The 22,277-nt window shown below is 43.3% G+C and overlaps 1 protein-coding gene across 9 annotated transcripts in view; it reads right to left on the reverse strand.

The window, feature by feature from the left end:
* The window catches only part of MICU1 (mitochondrial calcium uptake 1), a 241,898-nt gene continuing 220,158 nt past the window's right edge, over positions 538 to 22,277 (reverse strand). For 8 of the 9 annotated variants that reach the window (XM_021071962.1, XM_005671068.3, XM_005671070.3 and 5 more), the window contains 2 exons: positions 7,596 to 7,685; positions 538 to 1,525 (listed from right to left, as the gene is read on the reverse strand). In XM_021071962.1, coding sequence (XP_020927621.1) covers positions 1,365 to 1,525; positions 7,596 to 7,685 — 251 coding nt within the window. In that variant the 3' untranslated portion in view covers positions 538 to 1,364. The remainder of the gene's footprint in view (positions 1,526 to 7,595; positions 7,686 to 22,277) is intronic. The other variant, NM_001243605.1, reaches the window with a different exon arrangement.

Here is a 22,277-nt window from a genome sequence, read left to right on the forward strand (position 1 = left end):
ATGCACCAGGGAGCATCACCTGGAGGTTCTGGAGGTGGTAGGAAATCTGCAGAAGAGCTGAGGGAGAGGTTTCTGGACCTGGAGGAAATGTCCAACCCCATTAAACTCAACCATATCTGTCATTTTATAGTTAAGAAAACAGGGGGTGAGGGGAATTACTTGCTTGTTCAAGGTCGCACTGAGTCAGTGGCAGAGTTGAGTTCATATACAACCCGGGTTGCCACGGTTCTTGACACTTAGGTCCACTGTACCAGATGGTGCTCTTATACCTCATCTTAGTTCCTTATCGTGGGGCGTGAGTAATCAAGGACTATGTACTTTGGTCCAGGATGAAACACTATCCAGACGGTGCTGGAAAGCGCCACCGCCAACCTCCAAATGCCCTCACTTTTTGTTTATGCCTAAAGTGGGCTCTCTGCAGGAAGAACCAGACTCTGGTGGAAAGAAAATAGGTCTTCTGCTAGCAGGATCTCAAACCCAGTGGAGAAGTGACATGAAAAGGGCCCCAGAGGATCCTAAAAAAAGGAGACAAAAGCCTTTGGCGGGGAGGGGTTATTGCAAACTGCTATAATTAAAGTGATATTTTACAAGTGTTTAAGACAAGGGCAGAAAGGCTGTGAGCCAGGCTCCAGCTCCAGAGACACACGCCTGGAGGGAATGTGGCACTTGCAGGGAACAGGAGCTCAACCTCTGCTGCTCTTTACTAAGCTCAGTTGTGGGGGAGTTTCCTTAGGGAGCCTGAGAGGGAAAGCCAGGAGTGGAGAAAGCCATGAAGCAGCTGCTTTACATTCCAAATCTTGCTCCATTCCCACCGTGCACATCGCCTTCCGGGCCAGGCCTCAGAGCTACCCTGGGGACTGACACGAATCCTTCATCTGGCCCAGGCCTCCCAACAGCTCCCGTGCTCAGGTCATCTTTGTTGTCGTTCAGCCGTGATTTCCTTTTGCCTGCCAGAAGTTCTCCCAACTTGTAGCTTAAAAAACACCAGCAAGAGGAGAAGCAAGGAATGTTCTTGTTAACATAAATCCACAGCACAATGACTCCAGCCCTGGGTGTCTCCCAGGCCTGGCAGTTAGTGGAGAGTTCCCTGCATGCCTTATCCGTAGGGTGGGTGCTTGAATGGGTGGAGCTGTTGAACGTGCCGAAGGCCTGCGCTTTCAGGACTTGCTCATGTTTCTGAACACTTACAGGGAGAATCACTGGTTCGGAATGAGAGCCTAGCAGAACACTGGGACCGGGGCAACCCGAGGAATCCTGAGATCATCCCCCGGAGGGAGGAGCACTACTTCCAGAAGGAGCGGCAGGGAAGGCTGTGCCAAGGCTCGGCTTGGGGGTGGAGAGGTGGCCCCCTGGGCAGTGTGGGGTTACTGTTTGGGCAAAGTGAAGTCCCAGGCCGTTTCCTGTGCGCATTTCCACATGGCCTGCATGAGGCGGGTGAAGCCCATGTCTTTGGGCTTCTCCAGGCCTCTCATCAGCCGTTGCTTCATGATGGAGACAAATTCCTTATTGCTCAGCTCTCCATTGCCTAGAAGAAGAGGCGAACACAACAGGGATAAGTGAAGGCCTTGGAACAAAGACAATGAGAAAATGCCACTGCTCACATCATGTAGGTTCCAAAGCCCCGCACTCTCTCACAGCCAAATTTAATTTTCTTGGCTGAAAATGAACTGGTTTGCACCTTTCTTGATGGTTCCAATTGCAGCTCAGTGATAGTTCAGTGTAGTGTGACAAAAGTTGAATGAGAATATATTACATGTCAGGTCCTTGTTCTAGGTGTTGAGAATAAAGAGATAAAAATGACCGTGTCCCTTGAAACACCATCAGGTTGTGGGAGAGACAAATACATCATTTCAATGCAGTGACGTAAATGGCATCATGGGGCAGGCAGAGGATGCTCTGGGGGCAAAGGGGAAGAAAATCTAACTTGGGGTGGGGAGGATGCATGCACAGATCAGTAAAGGCTTCCTAGATGTGACTCCTAAACTGAATCCCAAAGGACGAGCAGGAATTGGCCAAGTGAAGGGGAGTGAGGTGGGGAGGGCATTCCAGTAGTGGAAGCAGCAGAAGCTAAGGCCTAGGCAGGAAGCAGCACAGCTGCTGGAGACGACAAGGAGTCAGGTATTGTGGGGCAACAGCGGTGGGGATGTGGCAAATGAACCAGACGCAGGCAGGTCCCCAAGGATCTTGTATTCTCATTAAAGGGTTTGCACTTGCTTTTCGAGGCAGAAAAGGACTAGAAGAGGGGAGTGAGGTGCAGTTAGATTTCCACTCTGGATACATTTCTCTGGCTGGATGTGTGCTGATGGCCACTCCAGAGTGGTGTGGCCAGAGTATGGGAGCCGGTTAGGAGGCTGCTGCAGTAGTCCAGATGAGGGCTTTTCATGGTGAAAACCGAAATCAAAATCTGGCTTTGGAGTCACCCCACTTTCTTCCTCATGGCTTCTCATTTCACTCTCTTTAGTGGCACACTCTCAGTTCTGGAGGAGAGCTTGGAGAGCATCTGGTCTGACCAAAGGTCACCTCTCAAGCCACAGGGAACAGCAACCACTGCAACAGGAGAGGGCCATTGGCGAGATGCCCAAGAGTAAATGTCTGATGATTAAAGAATGGCAGCCACTGCTGGTGGTGATAAAATAATAGGAAAGCAGGAAACAGACCCCTACTAAAGATCAGTCTGGGAAGAAAGTGGAAAGAAAGAATAAATGGTTTGCTTCTGGAGAGAGTATCTGAAAACCTAAACAGGCTGGTGTTTTCTATCTGAAGAGAGCGGAGCCAGTCTCAGGAGATACTTCACAGCAAGATTAAAACAAACGAACACACAAAAACCACATAAAACTACTCCATGGTACTAGTTAGGGAAGTGGCCATCCTTGGGGGCATAAGTGACAGGGAGGCAGCACCAGGGAACTCTGTGGTCCTGGTAATGTGATGCGTCTGGATAATGCTGGTCACGCAGATGTGCTCAGTTTTAAAATACTTATAAAGCACCACGCCTCCCCCCCCTTTTTTTCTTTTTAGGGCTGCACTTGTGGCATATGGAAGTCCTCAGGCTAGGGGTCGAATGTGAGCCCTACGCCACAGCCACAGCAACACTGGATCCAAGCCACATCTGTGATATACATGGCAGCTAGCAGCAACGCCAGATCCTTAACCCACTGAGGGAGGCCAGGGATCGAACCTGCATCCTCATGGATACTAGTTGGGTTCTTACCTGCTGAGGGAACAACGGGAACTCCATGCTCCATACTTTGTACTTTTCTGTATGTATATTATACTTCAATATAAAAAGTTAAGGAGTTCCCTTTGTGGCACAGTGGAAGTGAATCTGACTACTATCCATGAGGATTCGGGTTCAATCCCTGGCCTCGCTCAGTTGGGTTGGGGATCCAGCATTGCTGTGAGCTGTGGTGTAGGTCACAGATGCAGCTTAGATGAACTTCCATGTGCCATGGGTATAGCCCTAAAAACTGAAACAAACAAACAAACAACAAAAAGTGGCCTGGCTGGGCTGAAAGGTAATTGTAATATGGTTTATTGAGAATGCGATTAAAAGAACAAAAAAGTCTAAACAGGATTCTTAATATTTTGTAGAAAAAGAAGATTAAGATGAAAAAACCTGAGGTTACTTCATTTAAACTACCGTGGGTTTCTGTTTCCCAAGGCCAGGGCTGACCAGTCTGAATGGCTTTTGTCACCTATAAATCAGATATATGACTGAATGTCATCTGTGTGCATCTATGATCTGTGAGTGCAACTCAATTTTGTGACAAGTCTGTTGGAAGATCGGAATTCTCTGTCCTCTGGCATTTTGAACTTGCAGTGGCAGAAATGGCAATGGCTTCTAAATTTAATATCTACTTCCCTTTTCTATAGATTGAAAAAAAAATCCCATTTGACACCCAGAGCAAAAGCGTGAAAAGCAAAAATAAACAAGTGGGACTATATCAAACGATATCAAGTTTCTGCACAGCAAAGGAAACCATCAACAAAATGAAAAGGCAATCTGTGGGAATGGGAGAAAATATCTGCAAATCATGTATCTGATATAGAGTTAATATTCAAACTATATAGAGAACTCTACAACTCAATAGCAAAAAAACCAAACAACCTGATTTAAAAATGGGCAGAGGACCTGAATAGGTGCTTTCCAAAGACAAAGCACCAAACACAAAGAGATGGCCAAAAGACACACGAAAAGATGCTCAACATCACTAACCATTAGGAAAATGCAAGTGAAAACCACAATGAGACATCATCTCACACCTAACAGAATAAAGGTTACAGTCAAAACAACAATAAATAACAAGTGCTGGTGAGGATGTTGAGAAAAGGGAACCCTCGTGCACTGTTGGTGGGAATGTAAATTGGTGCAGCCACTATGAAAACAGTATGGAGGTTTCTCAAAAAACTAAAAATAGAACTATCATATGATCCAAATTGCACTTCTGCGTATTTTATCTGAAAGAAACAAAAACACTAACTTGAAAAGATATATGCACCCCCATGTTCACTGCAGCATTATTTACAAGACATGGAAATAGCATAAATTGTTGGAGATATATGATGGAATATTATTCAGTCATAAAAAAGAAGGAAATTTTGCCATTTGTGACAACATGGATGGACCTTGAGGGCATTATGCTAACTAACAAAAGAAGACAAATATGGTGTGATTTCACTTACATGTGGAATCCCAAACAAAAACAGCCAAGCTCTTAGATATAGAGAACAGACTGGTACCAGAGGTGGGGGTGGGGTGGGTGAAGAGGGTCAAAAGAAATTGGTATAATATAAATAAGTCATGGGGACACAATTTAGAGTATAAAGATTATATCTGAAAATAGTGTATTGCATATTTCAAAGTTGCTATGAGAATAAATCTTAAAAGTACTCATAAGACGGTAACTAGACTTACTGAGGTGATCATTTTGTAATATATACAAATATTGAATGGTCATGTTGTATACTTGAAACTAAATGATATTTTAAAGATAATTCAAGAGGATATTGACAGATCTTCCTTTTAAAAGGCTGGAAAATCAAACATTTCCAAGGACTTCCTGGAAGAAGAGGAGAACTGTGAGGCTGGTTGTCGTTACCTCCATATTCCCTTCACAAACCAGATCGACAATACTGGATTCAAAAATTATAAAAATAAATTTTTTGAAAAAAACTCAAACCACCTAAAAGTGACTGCAGTTAAAACAAAATCTGGGAAAAGTTAGTCTCTCACTCAAGCACTGATGTCCATTAGAACTCATAGCTATGAGGGAAACATCTTTTTTTTTTTTTTTTGGTCTTTTTATCTTTTCTAGGGCCGCTTCCTGGGGCATATGGAGGTTCCCAGGCTGGGGGTCTAATCGGAGCTGTAGACACCGGCCTACGCCACAGACACAGCAACGCGGGATCCAAGCTGCATCTGCGACCTACACCACAGCTCCTGGCAACACCAGATCCTTAACCCACTGAGCAAGGCCAGGGATCGAATCCACAACCTCATGGTTACTAGTCGGATTCGTTAACCACTGCGCCACTACGAGAACTCCTTTTTTTTTTTTTGTCTTTGGGAAACATTTTTGTTTGTGCTATTCAAAATAGGAGCCACTAGGAGTTCCTGTCATGGCTCAGTGGTTAACGAACCTGATTAGCACCTATGAGGACTCGGGTTCAATTCCTGGCCTCACTCATTGGGTTAAGGATCTGGTGTTGCCATGAGCTATGGTGTAGGTCACAGATACAGCTCAGATCCTGAGTTGCTGTGGCAGTGGTGTAGGTTGGTGGTTACAGTTCTGATTTGACCCCTAACCTGGGAACCTCCATATGCCATGGGTGTGGCCCTAAAAAAAAAAAAAATAGGAGCCACTAGCTACATGTGATTACTGAGCACCAGAAATGTCGCTAAAGAGATGGAGGAAGTGAGTTGTAAATTGTATTTAGTTTAGGGAGTTCCCTGGTGGCACAGTGGTTAAGGACCTGACATTGTCACTGCTGTGGCTCAGGTTCAATCCCTGGCCTGGGAACTTCTGCATGCTGTGGGCATGGCCAATAAATAAATAAATAAATAGTACTCAGTTTTAATTAATTTAAATTTAAATAGCCACAAGTAACTAGTGGTATCATAGGGGGCAGGGCAGCTCTAGAGAATAACCACCCTTCCCTGTGGAGGAGGACTCTTTGTCCTCACCCTGAGGCTTCCTTTCACTCTGACCTTGGTTGTGGGTATAGGGGGGAGATTTAAATAACTCAAGTTCAACTTAATAAGTTAATGAACACCTATAATGTGCAAAGTACCATCTGAGGTCCTATTGGGGTGGGGGGTCCAAAGGTGAACAGGACTTGTAAACTATCCTTAAAAAGCTCACAATTAGGTAGGGAAAGAAAGTCTCATACACAGAGATAAGAGTGTCACATGCAGTAACATGGAAAACTGAACCAAATTAAGGAATGAAAAAACCAGAGTGATTCACTGTGCTGGGATCCGAAGGGAAGGTTTCACATGGGTGGGAGTTTTTGATCTGGTTCTCGAATTCTAAGAGCCCAGCTTCCTAAGAGAAGATGAGCAATGAATCCTGGCTGTGAGACAAGCAATGGAAGCAACATGATCTAGAGGGAGGCAGCGCAGCTTTGGTTCAAATCCTGGTTTTGCCATCAACTACTACCTTTGTAATCCTGGGAAAACTACTTAACCTCTCTGAGTTGCAGTTTCCTTATCTGCAGAGCGTGGTTAATGACAATTCCTGCATCGGAGGATTAAATGAGCAGCTTCTCAGTGTACCTGGGTCATCACAAGCAATGAAAACCTGTGAGCTTCCATTGTTCATATTATCATTATTGTAACTGCCAACACAGCTGAGAAATAATCCTAGAGCAGAGCCAGGATCTCTTAAATGGGCTAAACTACAGAGTGCTCACAGACACAAAAGGCCACGGTGTGGAGCTGAGCGCTATGATGGCATGTAAATGACTGAAATGTGCCCTGGGAGGTGGAGAGGTCAGAAGTGACGTTAGGATACTCGAGTGCTCCTATCTACTAAACAGCAAGCTGGGTCTAATATTTTGTTTCTTTTCTTTCTTTTTTTTGTCTTTTCTAGGGTCGCACCCACAGCTTATGGAGGTTCCCAGGCTAGGGGTCTAATCAGAGCTGTAGCTACTGGCCTAGGCCACAGCCACAGCAACGTGGGATCCGAGCCCCATCTGTGACCTACAGCACACCTCACGGCAACGCCAGATCCTTAACCCCCTGAGCGAAGCCAGGGATCGAACCTGCAACTTCGTGGTTCCTAGTCGGATTCGTTAACCCCTGAGTCATGATGGGAACTCCTTGTTTCCATTTTTAAAATCCTTATGGTCAACATGAATTTAGGCCTACAGGCAACCTGGAATTATAGGGAGAAATGGAGAACACTAACGAGGACCAGGGCTTATATTTCTCTGTGTCGTGGTGCTGAGGGCCCAGCTATTGATGTGGAAAGGGGTAAGCAGAAGAGGCGTAGGCTGGTACGCTGGGGCTGTCTGCAAGGCTCCATCAGAAACAGTGTCTGCTTCAAGGGCAGTAGGCTCGGTTTTCCCGCCTGTCTCCAGAGGACCCCACTCACCATCACAGTCAAAGAGTGCAAATACCACATCGCACACGTGGTCTGAGAGTTCCACTTTAGCCACGGTCCTGGCCACCTGCTGCATGGTCACTGAAAGAAGAAAGGTGTTGACTTAGCACAGCAAAGGGAATGGAAGGAGACATCGATTCAGTCCTAATAAAAAGTTTTCAACTATAGTTAAGTCACATGTAAGAAAACAATTCAATTTTTAATCCACAACCTCCCTTTCTTTCCATTTCAGGTTCCCCCACATTTTAGGAGGTATATATAATGAAGTAAGAATGCCTGATATTAAATTCATAGAGAAAGTAGATTGAAGTTACCAGGGGATGGAGAGTTAGTGGTTAGTGGGTACAAATGTTCTGTTTGGGGTAATGGAAACATTTTAGAAATAGTGGTGATGGTTGTACAACACTGTGAATGTAATTAATGCCACTGAATTATATATACTTAAACGGTTTAAATGGCAACTTATATATATTTTACCGTGATACAAATTTTAAAAAGTGAAAATCCACACCATATTTAAGGATGGACTTTTAAGTCTAGAGCATGCAGTGGTGGCTCTTCTAACAAATTTGATCCGTGCCTTGAAAAAAAAAATAACGCCTGATATTACTATAATCTCCTTCTTGGCATTTCTCTCCCACTGGAAAGAACAGAATAACAAAAAGTCAAGGAAATAATGAGGCAGCGAAAGAAAGGACAGGGAGGTGGGGGACCAGGAGGCTTGTCTGAGTGCAGTGAGGCCTCGCTCGCCAGTCACTGATTGACAGCGGGGAACCTGCTTGGCTGAGCAGCTGAGCTGCCACTCCTCCCAACAGGTTTTTCATCGCTATTTTGTCTTTTCCAACTCCGCCCGTTGGGAGAAGCAGTGGCCCCCATCCCACTAGATCAGTATACAGCCTTTTTTTTTTTTTTTCTCCTAAACCTGAGCAGAAAATCTCTTCTCCTGCCATTTTCTCTTTCTCTGACATTTACTGTTAAACACTAGCAATTATGTGAGAATTAGGTTTTCACAAAAAAACAAACCAGGAAGGACGAGGCAATTTCCTCTGCCTTCTCTGCCATTTATCCTCAAGCCTGACCCAACTACATCTATACATTATGTTACGGCTTAGAGGCACACACTCTCTCTCTCTTTTTTTTTTTTGCTTTTTAGGGCCACACTTGAGGCATATGGAAATTCCCAGGCTAGAGGTCAAATCAGAGCTACAGCTGCCAGTCTATACCACAGCTAGAGCAACGTGGAATCAGAGGCCCATCTGCGACCTACACTAACGGCTCATGGCAACACCAGATCCCTGATCCACTGAGCAGGGCCAGGGATCGAACCTTCATCCTCATGAATACTAGTCGGATTCCTTTCCGCTACACCACAATGGGAACTCCCAGACACACTCTTAAGTCAGGTAAACCACAGAGGAAAGAAAAGGATGAATTTCTATTTTTTTTTTTTTTTGGTCTGTTCTAGGGCCACACCTTCGGCATATGGAGGTTCCCAGGCTAGGGGTCCAATTGGAGCTGCAGCTGCCAGCCTAGGCCACAGCCACAGCAACTCGGGATCCTTGACCCACTGAGCAAGGCCAGGGATCAAACCCGAAACCTCATGGTTCCTAGTTGGATCCGTTAACCACTGAGCCATGAAGGGAACTCCGAATTTCTATTTATGAATCAACTAGCAACAAAGTGTTCTCTATAAACCTCAGGTCAGAGTCTTCCAGAAGCAACGTGAACTTAAAGTCAGTGTGCCTTCTTTGCTTATTTCATTCCTATAATTTCAGTTCTTCCTTGTTATTTTTTTCTGCATTTGATCTTTCACTTTCTCTATTGCCTCCATGTATTCACCACCATGTCCCCAAGGTCAGCTGATACAAATGCCAGAGCAATGCAGAGCATGGTGACACAGCAGGCAAACTGTGCTCACTGTCACAAGACTTGAGCTCTAGTTCTGCCTCCACCAACTTGCTGTGTGACCCTGATGGAGGAGGTGCCTGCTCTCTTTAGATTTAATTTTCTCATCTACAAATGAGGAGATGACGCAAGATAACTGCTGAGGTGGCTTAGTAGAGCAAAGAATTGTTTATGCGATTCTTCTAGAATCTGAGGGTGAGGAATGGGGTGGAGGTATGCAGAAACAGCTGAGGTCTTTTGCAGTGAAGGGTAGAGGAAAGATAAAGAGGTCACAAGCTGGGCTGTGTCTTAGTGTTCACAGCCTTGGCTGGAGGGAAACTCGGCTGCTCAGAAAGGTAGGAAGAGCTGGATTCCCCATCCTGTAGCTTCAGGTTACTGTTCATATCAACCTTCCTCCTGGGATGTGAGTTACCGTGAAAGGGGAATCAAGATCCTTTGGAACCAAAAGACTTAAGCAGAATATATTATTGTGTGGATGTGCACAAGATGTGGTTAAGTGCTGACAGGGGAGATGGGGCCTCTACAAAGACTGAGGAAGTTCTAGGTTTTAGAAAAAGCCTCGCAGCGCTAGATACTTGATTCAGCTGGCTCATGAAGAACTGATTCCTGCTAATAACCAAACTGCCCGGGGAAGGAAGAGAAACCAGAAGGCCAATTTACAAGGAAAATAGTAACTGCTACGAGAACTAACATGATGACAGCTGGTCATTATACTTCTCAGTAGGAAAATCTACTAAGGAAACTCAGTTCATCTCAGAAGATTGCTCAGTGAAAAGGGAATCACATCAGAAGATACCGGATGCACTCAAACTGTGATCATCTAATGAATTACCCTCGGGGCCACAGAACAATGTCCTGAGAAGTGGCTCAAAACCTGTTTTGTGTTAGATAAACACAGATGCTTTATGGTAACTATTCTTTTTTCTGCATTTCACAGCAATCTCACACTTTTATTACAACTGATAACTACCCCTCTTTTTCTCTTTCCCAGTGCCATTCTCTCAGGGCACAGAGCTTATTGCCAACACCTCTGGATATTGCAAGTGCCCATCCTTTTCCCCATGAAGATAGACCCTTCCCTCTAACTAAACCATTAACTAAATAGTATCCAAGAGTATCAGGGAGAGCTCTTGGAATTTTTTAGTGAAAAGCTCATTAAAGTGGTATTAAGTAATTGCAGAGTGGGGACTTCTGGAAGCCACTGGCAGGAATGCCTCATTACAAATGCCATCTCTTGACAGAACAGTTACAGATTATGTTCCATCTCACACACAGGGGGGCTCTGACACCATCTGTACTATAGGAGGAAAAACCAGGGCTGCTCAGTTATTGTAACTCAAACCACTGGGGTGTTACCAGCCAACAAAGAGCCTAGCTGGGGTGCCCTTTCACAGTTCAAGATCTTCAGATAGGCCCCCAGGGTGTGAATCAAAGCAGTGGAGGAAATAAACTAAACCAGCTGGTGAGCTGTCCAGCTGGGGACACTTGGGACAAGTAGGATGACAGCAGATTACAAGCCAAGAGCTTGACAGCTGGTCCTGAGAGTTGGCTCACTCAGATTTGCTTCCACGTCTCTGAATCACAAAGTCATAATTAAATCACAGCAAGCAGAACAATCCCCTACCACCCCCGCTCCCGCCCCAGATCTCCACTTCCTCACGCAGACCAGTTGTTGGTACTGGAATTTGGGCCTCCCCTGTTTGACGATGCTGATTGATGGTTGGGATTCTAGTTTCTAATCTGAAAGATTGTCTCTATGGAGTATGAGGTTTCCAAGGCCTATCTATCCCTTTGGTACAAGGCTGGTCCAGCTGCCTGAACAATACATGGACATGAGGCTGGGTGATTTCTACTAGATTGGGATAGAGAAGAATTTGTAGGAACAGGCTCAGTTGGCACTCAAAAACGTGTTAACCATCTGGCTTTTTGAAAAGTCCAGGCAGAATCTGAGTTGTGTCAGGTGCCCAATTTACTCTCTGGCATAGTGCATGCCTAGACAATTCAACCGCATAAAGAAGCCCATACTGAGTTTTGTGTGACTACAATGTCAGAAGCTACATTACATAAAACTTCACAACAGTAGTCAAACAGAAGAAAGGAGAGTTCTAGAGGGATAAGAGCTCAGATATCCACTTGGAATCAGAGAATCTTAGAACTAGAAGAACCCTTGGGGAAAAGTAAGAAGCGGAGAAATTGAATAAATTGCCCAGGGTCACAAAGCTAGCAGGCAGCAGAGTTGGATCTAGAATCTAGGTCTCCTGACTTGCAGTCAGTGCTCTTCTCCCTGTACACACTGGGACCACTTGAATCCTTATAAGGACAATGGATCCTCCCATGAACCTGTCACCCTCCCATGAAGCTCAGATGAAAGAGTAGCTAAATTGAGGATTACTCCCTGCCAGTGGGCAGGGATGAATAACTGAATAGTTGGGGGTTGTGAGAAGCCAACATTAGAGTCTGATCACAGATCTGACTGTCCTATACAGTGGAAGGCATTAGCATTCCCTTGGAGCTTACACTGACAATTTAACAAACAACCTAAAAGGTTTATTACAATGCAACCCAATGATAAGCATATGTAACAAAGGTGGCCCTGGAAGTTTTCCTGCCTCTGATGCAGAGAGAGAGCTATAGACAAATGTGACCCAGTTAGGAGCTGCCTTTCTCTTCCTAATGCAAAGGTGTTTGGAAAGGTGACACGCCAAGTAGCATTGATAGTCTCTAGCTGTGTGGCCATGTGATTATTCCTGTCTTCCTGGACTGCAATGGAGAAAATAAAAAGCTGGCCTGTGACTGCCAAGGTTAAGTGAGGGGAGACATTTCTGCTTCAGCTTTGGAAAGGCTTATGATCCAGATGTCTTAGTTTCTTAAGTCCATCCCTAGATGGCTTCGGAGAAGGTGGGGGCAGGGGGAAGGGTTTTCCTTTAAAGACCACTTGTCCTTTCTTCTACATCTTTTCTCAAGATACTCTGGCTAATACAACACAACACACTTCAAATTGATTGCGGGAATGAATGCGGGTGGGGAGCAAAGGACAACATTTAGAATAACAAGCAGTTTAAGGAGCCAAGAGCAACGAGGTATACCAATAATGACATACATACATACGTACATTTAATTAATTATTAATTTTTTTGCTCTTTAGGGCAGGACTTGTGGCATATGGAAGTTCCTGGGCTAGGGGTTGAATTGGAGCTACAGCTGCTGGCCTACACCACAGCCACAGGAATGCCAGATCCGAGCCGAATCTGTGACCTACGTACGCCATAGCTCACAGCAATGCCAGATCCCCACCCACTGAGCAAGGCCAGAGATCAAACCTGCATCCTCATGGATACTAGTCAGATTCCTGTCCATTGCACCACAATGGGAACTCCTAAATGACCTTTATAACAATTCCTTGTTCTACACGGAGCTTCTGAGCCGCAGGCAGGTTGATCCCCTCTGTGTGATCAGGCTGCCCACCTATCAGAGGTGATGCTAGTGATCCTGGCTCCTAAATACTGGTATATATATGCCACAGAGAAAACCTGTGGTCAGGTTTTCTGAACCTCAGAGCATCATCCCAGATAACTGCTTCAACGGGCTTCCATGCTTTAATCCAGGACATGATTTACAGTAAGGTTTACTGCCATTGTCTAGCATTGTATCTGGCTTCATTAAAAATGCTCATCATATTTTGCCCACAAGCATTTCTACCAGCACTATTAGGTAGTCAGTGATGTCAGGTGACACACCCAGAGGGCAACCACAGTTCAGTGGGGGAAACAATATTTACCATGAAGATTGAGGAATACATAGGAGAATTATCAGATATATTAATAGACACATATGTGTTACAGTAGAATAGTCTGTATTTGGTAGGAGGTACAGTTTGGATCCTAACTCTAAAGGACTAAAGAGACAGACTGCTTGGAATTCCTGCTGTGGTGAAGGATCTGGCATTGTCCCTTCGGTGGTGCAAGTTTGATCCCTGGCCCCCCCCAAGTGTGTTGAGGATTTGGTGTTGCTGCAGCTGTGGTGTAGGTTGCAGCTGCAGCTCATCCATCCCTGGCCTGGGAACTTCCACATGCCATGAGTGTGGCCAAAAAAAAAAAAAAAAAAAAAGACAGACTGCTCCAGATTTGGCATGTATGGTGGTAGTGGTGAGGGGGGTTGGGGTAGAGGAATCAGTTTGAGTAACATACTAAAAGCAGGAAAGGATGCTAATACCTGACCAGAGAGCTAGAACAGAAAGGGCAGGTGGGGATAAGAGCATCAGGATAAATTCTGCAGGAGGCCGTCAAGTCTCCTTGCAGGGAAATCTTTATAACACAGCCAGGTCTAATCTGGAGGCTGATTTACAATATTAACTTGCTTTTTTCCCTTTTCAACTCTTTCCATTTTCATTCTTTTTTATTTTAAAAAGTTATTTTTCATTAGATAATACCTTCCCTGTTTTAAGTTCAAATAGTACAAAAGGGCTAAAGTCTCCCTCTCAAACTTTTGCCCCAGCCCCCTAGTTGTCAAGAGACAACCAACAGCTCCAGTTTCCACATAAATATTTTATGGATATAAAATCAAATATTTATTCTTCACTTCTTCCTACAAAATAATACCATATTAAATATATAGTTTGCGTTACCAATCTAACAACATATCTAAGAAATAATTCAATTCTAGAGTTCCCGTCGTGGCGCAGTGGAAACGAATCTGACTAGGAACCATGAGGTTGTGAGTTTTTTTTTTGGCCACACTCAGTGGGTTAAGGATCTGGTATTGCCATGAGCTGTGGTGTAGGTCACAGACATGGCTTGAATCCCGAATTGCTGTGGCTGTGGCATAGGCTGGCAGTTACAGCTCCCATTCAACCCCTAGCCTGGGAACCTCCACATGCCGTGGGTGCGGCCCTAAAAAAAAAAAAGAAATAATTCAATTCCAATACATAAGCAGTGACTTTTTAACAGCTGCATAGTATTCCACCAACAGGATATATCATTATCTAGATAATCACTTCCTTATATTACTCTAACTTCAGTCTCGAGGAGGAAGGGCCTTTTATCCCATTTACAAAATCACTTCCTTGGGAAGTTCCTTTTATCCCATTTACAAAATCACTTCCTTAGGCTATAGTTGTCAGCTTCAACAGAGTCTGAATCTCTGATGGTTAAAGATGAAAGCAACTGAGATGTTTAAATTCATTTTGCTGAAATTATACAAAAAGTTAAATACTCTTCACCTTTACAAGTGAAGGTGAAACTTGTCAAAACTTTACAGAGGCTTCTAAGGGAAATAACCCTTGAAGCCCCCCCCCCCCCAAAGCATGCTTGTATTAAATATTAATCTCTGTATTTCTCCAGTTGGTATAATTCCTTACTGATCCTTTTCACAGCAGGTTGTAATGTTGGCTGATGTTGTTCTTATTTATTTAAGTGGATGTCTTAGCACCTTCCTCTCTCCCCCAATGGTAGCCATGAATCTCTACAGCAGCTCTCTTCCTCCTTGGGGCACTTACATAATTTTACTAAATCACAACATATTCAAAGCAACATAGTTAAGCCAAAATCAATCTTTAGTATTGCTAAGTGACTTTAAATTTGGGAAAAAAAACCAGGTCTCTGCAGAGGAATTGCCTCATAAAACAAACCTTTCTTTCAGAATTTTACCTCCCTTGAATAATTTTTACAAATTGATGACTTTGTCTTTAACGAATGGAATCCTCGCCAACACTCCTTTTTATACATAAACATTTTTACAAAATGCAATCATGAACAGGCACAGAGGCACAGAGGCCTGCCTCCCACAAACTTTAAAAGAATTTATAAAATAGGATTTTTTTTTTTTTTTTTTTACCATAACCTTTTCCTTATGTCTTTATGACATTCCTACTTCCTGCCTTAATGCTATGGCTCTCTGGGGATACTCTCCCATATACTCGTACTGTCAACTTCTCCCACAGAAGCACTCAGCCTCCTGTAGAGATTCTCTAGGCTTCAAGCAGCAGTGGGTGCCGTGTGCTAAAGAGAACAGTAGCATGGAAGGCAGAGAACCTCAACCTGTGGGCTCCATTTTGTGTCACCCTAGTTGTGACTGGAGCAAGTCATTTTCTTTCATGTGTAAACAAAGAGGTTAAAAACTATAAAGTGAGGGTTTAAGTAAAATGATTTCTAAGCTCCCTCTAGCCCTAAATTTTACGACTACCACATTAACATTTTTTTTAGGTAACATGGCTTAGATCAGTTAAAATAGCCATATCTTCAGAAGTCCTCAATGAATAAATCTAAAGGTGTAATTTTTGGCATTACGGCTGATATGGTGGGTAGAATTCTGAGATGGTCCTCAACATTCCCACACCAGTAGAATCTCACTTTTTTTTTGCCCTTTTTTATGGCTGCACCTGCAGCATATGGAAGTTCCCAGGCTAGGGGTTGAATTGGAGCTGTTGCTGGGGCCAATACACGAATAGGCCTACAGACCCGAGCCACCTCTGTGACCTATGCCGAAGCTTGTGGCAATGCCAGATCCTTAACCCACTGAGAAAGGGCAGGGATCTAACCTGCATTCTCATGGACACTATATCAGGTCTTAACCTGCTAAGCTACAAGGGGAACTTTTTTTTTTTTTTGCCAAGGCTCGATATGGGATCTCAGTTCCCAGGTCTGGTATTGAACCCAGGCAGCAGCATTGAAAGCACTGAGTCCTAACCACTAGACCACCAGGGAACTCCCTAAAATCTCCTCTCCTTGAGGAATGTAGACAGGACCTGTGAATATAATGCAATACCACTCTTTTTAATTTTTTTTTTTTTTAGGGCCACTCCGGCAGCATATGGAGATTCCCAGGCTAGGGGTCTAATTGGAGCTACAGCTGCCGGCCTACACCACAACTTATGGCAATGTCAGATCCTTAACCCACTGGGCGAGGCCAGGGATCGAACCCACAACCTCATGGTTCCTAGTCATATGCGTTTCTGAGCCATGTACCACTGAGCTGCACCATGACAGGAACTCCCTAATTTTTAAATTATAGTTGATATACAATGTTCTATCAATTTCTACTGTACAGCAAAGCGACCCAGCTTTATATATATATATATATATATATATATATATATTATACACACACATATTCTTTTTCTCATATTATCTTCTATCATGTCGTGTCACAAGTGACTGAATATAGTTCCCTGTGCTATACAGCAGGATCTCATTGCTTATCCAGTCTAAATGTAATAGGTTGGATCTAACCCCAAACTCTCAGGCCATCCTACTCCCTTCCCCTCCTCCTTGGCAACCACAATTCTGTTCTCTATGCCCATGAGTTTGTTTCTGTTCTATAGATAGGTTCATTTGCGCCATATTTTAGATTCCACATATAAATGATATCATATGGTATTTGTGTTTTTCTTTCTGACTTACTTCACTTAGTATGAGAATCTCTAGTGATGTGAGACCACTTTTATGATTAGGTTACTTTATACGGAAAACCTAATAGGATAGTCACACTCATGATTAAAGTTATGGAAGAATCCATCTGGGCACACTGGGGAAAGAGATGCTCCTGCTGGCTCTGAAGAAGTGAGCTGCCATATTGTGACAGGGGTACATGGCAAGGAACTGCAGCGGCCTGCTGACGGAGACCCCTGGCTGATGGCTGCAAGAAAAAGGGACCTTGGTCCTTTTACAACTGAAAGGAACTGAATTTTAACAAGGACCTAAATGAGCTTAAAGAGGACTGTGACCTCCAGATGAGAATGCAGTCCTGCTGACACCTTGATTTCTGCCTTGTTAAGACTAGCATAGAACCCAGTTATGCTGTGCCCAGACCCAACTTACAGAAACAAAGATGATAAATAGGTGGAGTTCCCGTCATGGCTCAGTGGTAACAAACCTGACTTGGATCCATGAGGATGCGGGTTCCATCCCTGACCTCGTTCAGTGGGTTAAGGGTCTGGCATTGCTGCAGCTATGGTGTAGGCCAGCAACTACAGCTCCGATTTGACCCCTAGCCTGGGAACTTCCATATGCCATTGGTGCAGCCCTAAAAAAAGAAAAAAAAAAAAAAAAAAAAAAAAAAGATAAATAGGTAGCGTTTTTTTCTTTTCTTTTCTTTTCTTTTTTTTGGTCTTTTTAGGGCCACACTTGTGGCATATGGAGTTTCCCAGGCTAGGGATCTAATCGGATCTATAGCTGCTGGCCTATACCACAGCCACAGCAACTCAGGATCTGAGCTGAGTCTGCAACCTACACCACAGCGCACGGCAATGCCAGATCCTTAACTCACTGAGTGAGGCCAGGGATCAAACCCGAAACCTCATGGTTCCTAGTTGGATTCATTTCCACTGCGCCACGACGGGAACTCCAATAGGTAGTGTTTTAAGCTGTTAAATTTGTAGTAATTTTTTATGAGCAAGAAAAGTAAGTAGGGGAGGCATTTACGGTTCCGACTGTCCTTTTGAAGTTCCTCAAATGATAATTTATATATAGCTACACTCATTCTAGGTACATTTTACAAAACTGTCACTTTTTTGCAACTACTAAACCAAGCTCCCAAAATTAGATCTTATAGGGAGGTACCAGACAAAGTCTAATTAAGTTTTAAATTTCTTAACAAGGAGTTCCCGTTGTGGCTCAGTGGTTAATGAATCTGACTAGGAACCATGAGGTTGCGGGTTCGGTCCCTGCCCTTGCTCAGTGGGTTAACGATCCGGCGTTGCCGTGAGCTGTGGTGTAGGTCGCAGATGCGGCTCGGATCCCGCATTGCTGTGGCTCTGGCGTAGGCTGGCAGCTACAGCTCCAATTAGACCCCTAGCCTGGGAACCTCCATATGCCGTGGGAGCGGCCCAAGAAATGGCAAAAAGACCAAAAAAAAAAAAAAAATTTCTTAACAAGAAAATAAATTAAAACTGCCACCTTCTTTTGCAAATTCAATGGCATTGCTCTGATTTCAAATGTATCTGATAATTATAAGTTCATTTCCACACAGATCTGGATAAAACTTTAGGCTATAATATGTTCTTTAAATATTACTACATTCAGTAAAAAACTGATTTAGTTATGGCACTGGAATTTCAAATCTGGATGAACCTTTAGAGATATTTAATATGACTCAACTTGAGGTCAGAGAAGTTGGAACTTGCCCACATGTCAAGGAAATTAATGACATGGGAAGGTTTTATACTCTCTTATCCTCCCTCTCATCCTAAACTTTTATTAGAGCATTTCACTGTCCTTTTTGGGATCTGACCATGTTTAGAATTAATTCACTCATTTATTCAACATTAACTGAACATCTACTGTATAAAAAGATTGTTCTAGGCTCAGAGTAGCACACAAAAATATGTAAAACATGGTTCTTGCCCTCAAGAGTTTATGGTCTAGTAGAAAATTTCCCCTTGAATGCTAAGGACACTAAAGATATTAACAGGGTTTACATATTCCTAGGAATAGAGAAGTTAAATAATGATAATGCCTTCTCAAGGCGATGATCCCAAGAATTTTTGGATCAGTGATGAAACCTAGGAGAAATGAAAAGCTCCAATCTTCCTCATTAGTAAGTACAAGTAATTTATACGGATCTCAAAAAGTGGCTGAAAAAAGCAGTAGATACTACTTTATAAGAGGACAAAAGTAAGACTCGTCAGGTCCTAGGATGATTAAAAAAAAAAACAAACTTCTTGCTAAGTTGCATATTGAGACAGATTGTTTCCAGTCTTTTAGCTCCTTAATAAGACAAGCAGGCAGAGGAAAGTAGTACCTAGAGGCTGAAAATCAGAGAAGGCAGCTGGATATAATTTCAATCTAGTATATTAATACAGGATTATCTCATTCAATTTTCACAAGAGTCCTGAGGCAAGTATTCTATTATCACTGCTCTGCACATCAGGAAACTGAGACTTTGAGAGCTTCAGTGATTTTTCAAAGTCACAAAGCTAGTAAGTGGAAGGGATTCAAAATCAGGTTTGAGTTTAAAACCAAAACTTATGCTTACAAATGTCTTGCATATAGTGGACTCTCAATAAATTCTAGATGTTGGGACTGTCTCTATAACAAAGCATTGCTATGCCAATGAGCAGAAGTGATGAAAAACAGTTGGGTCATTAGAAGTCGAGAGGTTCACAGCTGTATATCCTATAATTTGACACTTTAGTTGAGAAACTGACACTTTAGTATATACATATGTCTTTTCTGTTCTGTGGTATCCTTTAAAGGGATATCGACTTTCCTTGTTACATGGCCTCATTTAAGTGATTTTAGGCTTTTGTTATTGGTTTCGTCACCAAAGAGTAACATCAGAAAAGTGAAGAAAAAAAAAAAAAAACCCAAAAAACTGGAGTTCCTGTCGTGGCACAGTGGTTAACGAATCCGACTAGGAACCATGAGGTTGCGGGTTCAATCCCTGCCCTTGCTCAGTGGGTCAAGGTTCCGGCGTTGCCGTGAGCTATGGTGTAGGTCGCAGACGCAGCTCAGCTCGGATCCTGCGTTGCTGTGGCTCTGGCGTAGGTTGGCAGCTACAGTTCCAATTCGACCCCTAGCCCGGGAACCTCCATATGCCGCAGGAGCGGCCCAAGAAATGGCAAAAAGACAAAAAAAAAAAAAAAAAAAAAAAAAAAAAAGTGAAGAAGACAGATGTGTCTACTAAGATGTTCCTGTGTAGGGTAAGAAGCTAGATTAGACAACTCCAAGAGTCTGTAGGATATGCATTACATGCCAGAGTGTGTCTGAGCTGTAAAGCCTGGTCCTGAACAGAGGAGACAACTGTAGGGGGAAAATGTTATATTTCATCTTCAAGAGAAGGGCACTACCTCCAAAATGTCATAGTTTACCAAAAGGACTTTATTCTTACCCAAGAATGGTCAACTCCTAGGCAAAGGGAACTGGGAGGAAATAGCCTAGAGCCTGTCTTCCTTTCCTAAGCTACTGAGAAGCATAGCTCAAAATGGGGAACCTGCATTGCCTTCTCCAGGATTACCTTTCAGCAAAGATTTTCAAGTTCCAGCAGCAATTTGGGATATACTGAGAGACAACATGACAGTGTGGAAAAAATACAGACTCTGGGATCAGAGAGCTCTGAGCTTGAATTGTGGCTCTACTTAGCAAGGAAACCAAGAGTAAGTGGCTTCATTTTACATTTCCTCAGCCACAAAGTGGGGGATAGGACCATCTACCTTTCAGAAGAAATACCGGGGGTTGCAGAGGGCACCCTGTAGGAGTTATGTCACAGGTCTTAACTATTTATTTTCTTGGCTTGTCAGCTAGTAAGGTAAACTGTACACACAGGATGACTATAAAGAATGAAGGACAACCATGTTATAAATTATGGTTTTCAATTTAAGTAGGCTTGTACTGGGGCATGAGTATAAAGGCCATGGATTATATTTGTGTGATTATTTGCTGTACTACAGTTCCAGGTACATGGGGGTCACAACTGGACCTATGAGTTTACTAAGTCTCTACCATCCTACGGTGCTTTATGATGGGTCTTTACTGTTCCCCAAAATCTTTTATTCTCTTGGCAGAAATAAAAAGATTCTAAGTCATACGTGCAATAGCTCATTCTAGAGCTCCAACTCTAATTTCTCACTTTTCCATCACCGGATGCCATGGGGAAAGAGTCGTGTTCAATTTTCCATTACCTTCTTCAGCAGATGAGGTAAATCATTCAGACAGCCCTTCAGAGGTTATACATCTAATTTTATGCCCAGTACGCCTATGAATAAGCAATAGAACCAATTCCTCTTAAGTGCTAACAAAAGAGATGACCTATAGTAGAAACACACTATAGTTCATGGAGGAAGGTTCTTTCTCCAAATGGTCAAAATTCACCAAGGACATCACATTCTTGCCTGAGAGTTGCCATTTTCACATGGGTCAGGCAGAATGAAAGAAAGAGCCTTGTCCAAAAAAAAAAAAAAAAAAATCTGGCATTTTTGTTCTGGAGGGATTAGATCATGCTGTAATGTAAATCTGCAGCCACCACCTGCCTGGGTTCTCCAACTGTTTGGAGGAACATTAGCTCTCTAAGATGTTAAAAGACATTTTGGGGCAAGTCAAGTTTAGGAACTAAAGCACTCTCTTGGAGATTAATAATGTACATGAGCATATTAAAAAGCTGGCAGGAGTCGTGCTGCAGGAAGAAATTCTGTAAAACCTAGCATTTTCCAAACTTATTTGAACCATGGACCACTTCTTTTTTGGTTTTGTTGTAAACCCACAGAACCATTAACATATTGCAGTAGATAATGTTCTTCACAATGCTGTTTGGGAAATTCTGTGCTAAATTATGTCTAAAGACAGGTTTGCAAGCTCTAAAATAGCCAAGGAAGAGACAGTGCCAGGGCCTCTAATAGGTGCCAATTTCTGAAGGTCCTAACCTTTTGGGGGAAAAAAAACGAAGACAGCTGAGACTGAGAGCAGCAGGCAGACAAAAGTACTCCTGTCTCTCCCTCCGCCTCTTTCCCCTCCCCTCATATGGGTCAGAGGCTCCACTCTGAATCTTGTCTTATTAGCACTTCTCACACCAACTTGCACAGCTTGTATATTCCTTTTTCTCTCCTAGCTTCTTGAGGGCAGAAACCTGTGCCCTGCAATAGTGCCCATGTTGCGGGCTGAAGAAATGGATGAACCACACCAAATCTGGTTACCTCATCAACCTCATGATGGAAGCAGCTGGCATTTATTAAACATTAACTGCATGACAGGCACGAGGTGAAGTGCTTTATGTAGATTTATTCTCAGAACAATCTTATGAGGTGGTAATATTATCCTGAGTTTAAAAACATAGAAACTT

Source organism: Sus scrofa, chromosome 14 (assembly GCF_000003025.6).
Source record: "Sus scrofa isolate TJ Tabasco breed Duroc chromosome 14, Sscrofa11.1, whole genome shotgun sequence".
Taxonomy (NCBI): domain Eukaryota; kingdom Metazoa; phylum Chordata; class Mammalia; order Artiodactyla; family Suidae; genus Sus; species Sus scrofa.